This window comes from Nicotiana tabacum, chromosome 8 (genome assembly GCF_000715075.1).
Source record: "Nicotiana tabacum cultivar K326 chromosome 8, ASM71507v2, whole genome shotgun sequence".
Lineage (NCBI taxonomy): Eukaryota > Viridiplantae > Streptophyta > Magnoliopsida > Solanales > Solanaceae > Nicotiana > Nicotiana tabacum.
Genome location: NC_134087.1, coordinates 126,975,638 through 126,984,140, shown reverse-complemented (window position 1 = coordinate 126,984,140; position 8,503 = coordinate 126,975,638). Strand labels below are relative to the sequence as shown.

General features: G+C 36.8%; 1 protein-coding gene across 1 annotated transcript; it reads left to right on the top strand.

The window, feature by feature from the left end:
- Window positions 1–367: 367 nt before the first annotated feature.
- LOC107764635 (3-oxoacyl-[acyl-carrier-protein] reductase 4) lies at window positions 368–7,832 on the top strand. Its single transcript, XM_016583245.2, has 11 exons — window positions 368–734; window positions 1,106–1,248; window positions 2,199–2,252; window positions 4,010–4,090; window positions 4,185–4,230; window positions 4,539–4,633; window positions 5,101–5,133; window positions 6,407–6,541; window positions 6,767–6,860; window positions 7,310–7,392; window positions 7,497–7,832. Exons 1-11 carry the CDS (start codon window positions 560–562, stop codon window positions 7,527–7,529), a joined length of 972 nt encoding a protein of 323 aa, XP_016438731.1. The 5' UTR covers window positions 368–559; the 3' UTR covers window positions 7,530–7,832.
- Window positions 7,833–8,503: the final 671 nt, after the last annotated feature.

Below are 8,503 nucleotides of genomic sequence, written 5' to 3'. Positions count from 1 at the left end.
GAAAATATATTTTTTTGTATAGTAGACAATTAAAAGTGACGGAGGAATACCATTTAAGAACTCATTCCACAAGTTAAGGAAGTACTTGCCGGAGAAAGTTGTAACTAAGGGAACTCAAATCAATTCACTTCTTCAAATAATCCATTGTCCCTCCGAATAATTCATAAATCATCTGATTGGCTTCTTCAAGTTTAAAGTATTAGTGCATAGTATGATCTATACGTTTTTAATATAAATTGCCCCTTTTGATTTCGAATATAAAAAGACATCCAAAATACAGCTCTGGATTTGCTTTAATGCCATATACTCTCACCGAGTAGCAAAGGTCAAACCAAAGTCACCCAAACTTTACCGAATCGGCTAACAGTAAATTAACAAGTGGGAGTAATCATTTCACCATTTTGTGTCCCCCCACATTTTTCCTCTTGTTTGAAACGACCAACGACTAAGGAGGCTCCTTGGTTTCATCGGAACAATTACAATAAACTAACATACGCTTCTCTCCAACTCCAACCAGTGATCCATCTTCCCTTCACACCTGGCCACTTTACTCCGTTCAATGGCTTCTCTCGCCTTTAATTCCGTCGCAACCACCTCCAAATTTCACTCCTCCTCCGCCGCCGCCGTCGGAAGCTCCTCCATCCGCCGCCAGCTTACGCATCTCCGCCTTCCGTCTTCCCCTCTTCAGCCATCACCTCCCTTGCAATGCCGCTGGTCTTCTTCCGCCTCTTCAGGTATTTCACTTCCTACCTAGTACAGACGGATCTAATCCTTCTCAGCTCACTGCATAACATTTTGCGAGAGAGAGAGAGAGACAGAGAAAGTGTGTGTGCGCGTATTTGTGTATAATAGACATGCTCACTATGAATTTAGTGACTAAATCCTGTATTTGTTAAATATATATATATATATATATATATATATATATATATATATATATATATACATACATACATACATACATACATACATTCCAAAATGCTTCAATTTCCTTACACGACAGGACCTCATTTTATGTGCCCTTTTCTTTTTTTTTGCCGGTTTTTGTATATTTTCTGTTTATGATGTGGTGTATAGATGGATAATGGGACTGTGATGTGATCAGGCGTGAGAGCTCAGGTGGCAACAACTGAACAAGCTGGAGTTGAAGCTGCTGCGAAAATTGAAACTCCCATTGTTATTGTCACGGGAGCTTCTAGAGGAATCGGGAAGGCTATTGCATTGTCTTTGGGAAAAGCTGGTTGTAAGGTCTGGATTTGTATAGATGCTGAAACTCCTTGGTTTTTGGATGCTTTGCCTTCGAATTTTAACTAATTTACATGGAACTGTTAACTTCCAGAAAAAAAAACCTTATTCTGCCTTTATAGCTTTTTCACTGTAATTTATCTGGATTTACTCTTTCTTTTGTACGTTATTGTATCCATCAATATGGATGGTCAGTTGGAAACCCCTGCAGTTTCACTGTAACATAGCATCTGCTTTAAGGTACTATTGTAGTCGCTCAAGTTGTGCAAGGAAAGTCAGCGGTGGATGTTGATTGTAAGGTTTGGGTTCATCCAAACCTAGTAGCTTCAGTAAATCAAATGAGTTGTGGTAAAATCCCGAACTCAAATCCATAAAATTCAAATTCTACATCTCCTGCAGAAATACTCTCTTTGTCGAGTAACAATGACCTTCTTTGCTCTGTGCATTGTCTTAGAGTAAAATGTTTAAATAAATCATTTTATTGAGTAGACTTCAAAAGAGTAGTTCGAGATATGCAAAAAGTAAATTAGTTTGTCGAAAGATGTCACATCAAGTGTGAGAAAATAATCTAAATTGCTGTTGGGTGTCAATCATTGCCATCAAGAAGGAGAATAAATTTTTTCCATCCCAAAGTAGAAAGAAAGCAGGTGTCTCTCTCGCCTTCAGATGGTTGGTCAGGGACTCGAGGTTACCTTTTACTCTCTTGTTTGAGTACTTTTTCTCCTGGTTATCTCTCTAGTATGTTTAGTGAGATATTTTAGCTTAATTTATGACGTAAAGTAGTCAGGCATTCAAAAAATGCGGACTGCTTAGATTTCATTTCTTTTGGAAACTGTCAATCATTCTTAGGCCTGACATATAGGTGGATAGACAGGCATTAATATTGATCAATTTATATATTTCTTGAATACTCCACCAACCTGCTTCAGTATAAAGGTCAATTTTGTTGGCAGGTCCTAGTGAACTATGCAAGATCTTCAAAGGAGGCAGAAGAAGTTTCCAAAGAGGTATATGTTTTTCTTTTCAGTAATAATTTAATGTAGTTTTGGTATAGATTACTTCCTTATTCCTGCCATTTCCGAGTGAAAGTTTCATTCTTTATTACTCCCTCCGGTCCATAATAAGTGACTTTTTAGACTTTGGCACACCCCTTAAGAAAATACTAACTCCTCGAGACAAAAAGGTATATTGACTAAATTACCCTTAATTAAAATTTGCACATTGTTACTTTGACGCATTGGGATATGTAAATGAGGGCAAATTTTGAAAAAATAAAATTAATTCCTTCTTGATTATGTAAAAGGACACTTATTTTGGACCAAAATAAAAATGCCAAAAGGTCACTTATTAATTATTATAGACCGGAGGGAGTACTAAAAGTATGAGCTGTATCTCGGACTTCAGTCTGATGCGTTTGGAAGGGTATCTGAGCCATGCAGAATACTTCATCTTCTATGCTATTTCTTATTTTGCTTTTACTTTTGCTAGGGTGCTTACATTGTCCTTTAAATTGTCAACTTTTAAGGGGGATCTCTCCAATTTAAAATAGTTCAAAGTTACATTGCACAAACATCCCTTTAGTTAGTCTAACGTTCGCGTGATCATTAAATCTTAATCATCTAATCAACTACCAATGATTTGTTTTAATAAGAATTTTTCACTAATTGATGAAAATGCAAATATATAGTTGATTAAGAATTTCTTTCCACGTAAAAGAATAAAAATGATTAGAAAAGCAAAGGCTCCTAAAGGGGAGGCCTAGTGGTTGAAGCATTGGAGTAACAACCTTAGGACACAATCCCAGTAGAAGCGATGAAGAGTAATTCTTCTCATTTTCCTTAGTGCGCAGAGTTACTTTGTATCTGTGCTAATGGAAATAGCAAATACCTGGTAAAGACAATCGTGGTGTGCACAAGTTGGTCAGAACACCACCTTTTTGGAAAAACAAATGATTTTCAAAACCAACGATCCAGGAGTGGGCCCATACTTCCAAAATTTATCACCACTGAAAAGTTAACTTAGCCCTCAGGACTTTGGTCAATTTGTTAGGATACAGTGCAAGATGTGCCGATTGGACGCATATCACGAGTTTGAACAAGTCAGTGATAGGAAGCTTTATATTTAAGTGGGAGTAGGGTAAAGGGGTGAGCCCATACTTCCCCTGTTCCTAAACTGGTTTGTCGCCATATATCTTTGCTTGTAATATTCACCAAGCAAGGCTGATTAAGTCATGGATATATATTGTAATTGACCAGTGCAGTTGTAATGCTTATACTTATGCTTGTATATTTCAAATAGTAATCTTCTTCTGTTCTTGGCTAATGCTTATCTACCAAGAAGTGTAAGTTCAGGTTCCTGTGTTTGTGTATGGTTTAGCTAACCTTCACTGAAGTTCCATTCCACCAAAAAATCCGGCAATCATATATTGACTTTGGTTTATCTCAGTCTTGTAAATGAATAAGACCTGCTCGTATTCTATTCAGTTAAAGATGAAGAATGTCTTCTCAAGGTCTTTACCTGTGCCAAAGAAAGTCCTCACATATGCTAGAAGGCTTGAAAAAAAATGAGAATGTCTGGCACTCGTTTGACAAATACTTCCATCCGTTGTTTGATTGCTGTTTAGATTAAAGCTTCTCATTGGCTACTTCTTCAACCGACAATTATTTAATTTAGGTGTGGGAACAAGTTATATGGTTCTTGCTTTCGGCAATTTGTTGTCTTCCTAAAAAGAGAGGATGTTTTCTGAGTGACTTGTATTTTGCAGATTGAAGCATGTGGTGGCCAAGCCTTGACTTTTGGAGGCGATGTTTCAAAAGAAGAAGATGTAGAATCCATGATGAAAACTGTAAGCACACGCTTTTGTTAATAATGTGAATTAATATTGGATTTTACCGCAGTTGTTGCCAGCTAAAATGCACCTCATCATATCATACCTGTAGGCCGTTGATCGATGGGGAACAGTTGATATCTTGATCAATAATGCAGGTTAGCAACATTTTTTGTGTGTGTGTGTGGAGGCAAGTCAAAACGACCATTTCATTAATTTTGCTCCAACATAGTACCCATAAACTTTACATTTGTGTTGATGCATCCGAACAAATCTGTGCAACTTTTTTTGGATAAGTAAAAAGGTTGGAAATCTGTACAACTTTCTATTTAAAAAGGAACGTGTCTTTACCCCAAATATACAAGTGAAACAATATTTTTTAATGCAGGTTAGCAACAGTTTTCCTGTTTTATGTTAAGTCTTATTAGAATGTCCAATCAGTAGTTGTCTTATTTTTCCTTTTCAGGCATCACACGCGATACCTTGTTGATGAGAATGAAGAAGTCTCAGTGGCAGGAGGTTATTGAGTTGAATCTTACAGGAGTTTTTCTCTGCACACAGGTCTATACATTAGCTGTGTTTCAGTTGGTATTTTGGTGTTGTCCCCACTTCCTCCTCTCAAAACCTATATATATTTTAGGATTATGTTTCTGTAAAAGAAATGGACCTTGGGCCTAACTCAACCTCAAAAGCTAGCTCATAAGGTGAGGATTGCTCAAGTCATATAAAGCAACCACCCATCCCTTTATGGACCGATGTGGGACTCTTCAACACCCCCCTCGCGCCCAGAGCTAGATATCTGGAGCGTGGACAATTAAATATGGGGGCCCAACATCGGAAAACAAGAATTGGGATGGGTCCTGCTTTGGTACCATGTTAAAGAAATAGACCTGGGCCTAACTCAACCCCAAAAGCTAGCTCATGAGGTGAGAATTGCCCAAGCCATATAAAGCGACCACCCATCCCTTTATGGACCGATGTGGGACTCTTCAGCAGTTTCTTATGAGGGATCTTTCCTCTTGTTGCAGGCTGCAGCTAAAATCATGATGAAAAAGAAAAAGGTAAATTTGTGGACCCAATTCTTGCATTTCTCAAATAATATTATTTGTCCGGAAAGGTTCAAGTTTTTGAAATCTGCTTCAGCATGCATTTGTAATTATTTACCTGACTGATCCTTCTCATGTATTATGAAGAACTTAGCTCTATGGACTCTACAGCAGTTATGAGCACTGACTACACCGCATGGTGGTCAATGAGGTCATCCGACTGATCATCTTCAAAACCTCATATGTGATGGAAATAGCACTAGAACAATTATAAACCATGTGGGGTAGGGTTCATCCTAGCCTTTGGGTAGAATAACCAAAATTATATCTGTCGTTCCTGGTTTGTTGGACTCACATGCTAGTCAAAGTAGAAAGAAAAATAATCCAAAAGGACCAAAACACAGTGACAGGCTGGTAATTTGCTATGCTAGCACAGCATTTTTTTCATGGGCGGTGGGCAGAAACTACCTTAGCTGGATTAAAGGGAAAGTAACAGAGCAGATAATGATACATTACTTGAATGGAGATAGTTAATTTCCACCTAGCCTTAAAAGATAACCTAATTCGACCGCAAAATTGTCACATCAATTAGCTTCCTACTCCCTCCGTTCCAATTTATGTAAACTTATTTCCTTTTTAGTCCGTTCCAAAAAGAATGAACCCTTTCTAAATTTGGAAACAATTTAGCTTAAACTTACAATTCTACCCTTAATGAGAAGCTTTTACAACCACACAAATACTCTGGGCCCCTTTTTGACTTGTTTAGGACCACAAATTCCAAAAGTCTTCATTTTTGTTTAAACTCCGTGCTCGGTCAAACAGGTTCACATAAATTGGAACGGAGGGAGTATTTTTTTAGAAGCATCAAGTTGAGTTGATTTCAGCTGCAGAATCTAGAGTTTTGCCGTGTTGGAAATTGGTTTGATGGAATGATTTTGATGACTCAAAATCTGTTTCTACCTATTCCCTTTTCATGGATTTCAGTTGCTGATGTCATTTTCTTAGATTTTGTCACCTGCTATATTGCTGACAGCTACCTTTTCAATCAACTTGAACCAATAGTCATTTGTACCAAACAACCAACAAACTGAATGATCCTTGAGTGCGCTAAGATAGGTCAGATTGTGCCAGATGCCAATTAATGACACTGTTGCCACCATTATGCATTGTCCCGTTTATATAGCGATATGTTGTCCTTGAAGAAAAACTGATCACTAAGATCTAAGTAATGCAATACTTTCCGTTTATACTCCAGGAATTTATGTACAAGCATGGTCTGCATTTGTAGGGACGAATCATCAACATATCTTCTGTTGTTGGTTTAGTTGGCAATGCCGGGCAAGCCAACTACAGTGCTGCTAAAGCAGGAGTGATTGGCTTAACCAAGAGTGTTGCAAAAGAATATGCCAGCAGGAATATTACTGTAAGTTCTCTTAAGCATTTCCTTATATCACTTAGCTAGGGCTTATATTAATGATAGTTACTCTAGTATTTCGTAAAGCATATTATAAAGGAAACTATCTCTGTCAAGGACAAACTAATTTCTTCTTCTTCTTGTTTTCTTTTCTTTTTTCCTTTGTCTTTTTAAAATAATGACTTCTTATGGCTTATAATTAGATTTTGCAAGCTGATTTTTTCCTTTTGATAGGTTAATGCGGTTGCCCCTGGATTTATTGCTTCTGATATGACTGCCAAGCTAAGTGAAGACATTGAAAAGAAAATTTTGCAAAGCGTTCCCTTAGGTGAGAGAATATCTTTTAAAAGTATTCTTGGCATTTATATCTCAACATAATTACGACTTCCTGCGCATCTAAACAAGGAAAATTCTACAACTTGACTTCTAAGATATAAGGACTCCAAGTAGAGTAGAACAACGTCAGATGCATTAAGCAGATTTCTTTATTTGTTTCCTCCAGAATATGAAGTAATAAAACTAAATGTGTACTGAAATCCATCAATTGAGAGTTTGGAACTTGCAAGAAGAGAAGATTTCCCTTCTTCCACTTGCATCCACATTTTCTTAATTTTGTACGTTCTATATATTAAAGATTCATATATTAAGCAAGTGTAACTATTCTATCAATTTTAACTTTTAGGAAATAATGGCTCTCATATATCTTAAAAGTGACAGGACAGTAGATCTCTTTTAAACCATGGCTACATTGACTAATGTTGGTGTTATATAATATAGGACGCTATGGTCAGCCGGAAGAAGTTGCTGGACTAGTGGAATTCCTGGCACTGAATCCTGCTGCTAGCTATATTACGGGACAGGTATTGCCGTATTATGTCGTTTCATCTATCCTTTTTCTAAAGCTTCTCTCTTGCTACTTAGTCTTAGAACAGTTGTTTATTATTTGTATTTATTTTCTTTACAGGTTTTGACCATTGATGGTGGGATGGTTATGTAGAAGTTTAGAAACTCCGTATTTTGTTTGCTCACAGAGAAGAATTGAAAGGGTGATTATTTAGGTTCCACCGGGGCTGTAGCCTCATTCTATGCCCGAGGAAAAGGAGCTTATTAAGTTAGTGGTAGGAGATGGCCGGACACTGTTTTCTGCATTTTCTCCTCTTCTTTTTCCATTTTGCCGGCTGAGGAAGCATTTTTTGGAAATTTTGAAACAGGATTTTATTTTTTGTTTTGGTTCCTATACCAAAGTTTTAAAACCTAAAATGTTGTTATTGCAATTGAATGTTGATGCATGTTTTGGCAATATTGGTGTACTTCCTTTGGTCAAAGCATCTTCATGCGCTTTCATGGAAGACTGCTGCTGTTTGCCCAGAGAGGTTGAGATTGATAAATCAATGGCATTATTATAAACGGAAGTTTCCGACCCCTAATATCTCTATTTCAACCCATTTAAAAGATAACTTCTTATAGTCGTAGGCTTCTTCTTTCACTAAAGCAAGGTGGAAAGTTGAACCTGAGAAAAAATGGCTTCTAATGCGATTAGTAATAGACAGGCAGCCAACCACATAGCAACTGTGAGAAAAACCTGAGTACACCCATTATATTTTATATTCAAATATTTACCACTTTCAATTATCACTTTATCTTGCATTTATGTATATTTTTAACTAAATGATTAGCGAAATCTTTACTCACTTCTACAGTAATTTGTTGCGACATTTCTGTTGTTTCTTCCTTTCTTTTTCTAAAATTGACCCCGGGGATTCGAATCTTATTGCGACACTAATCAGTCTAGTTGTTTTCTCATTTCTTTTTCTAGAATTAGGCCCACCCCAGGGGTTGGGAATATTTTTTTTGGTTTAGTTTATTCTTTTAAAATTTCTAAGTTTGAGACATTGAAATTCCCATTCTTCTTTTGTCAATATAGATTTTTTTATAACTAAAATAAGTATCAATATCTATATCTATATTATA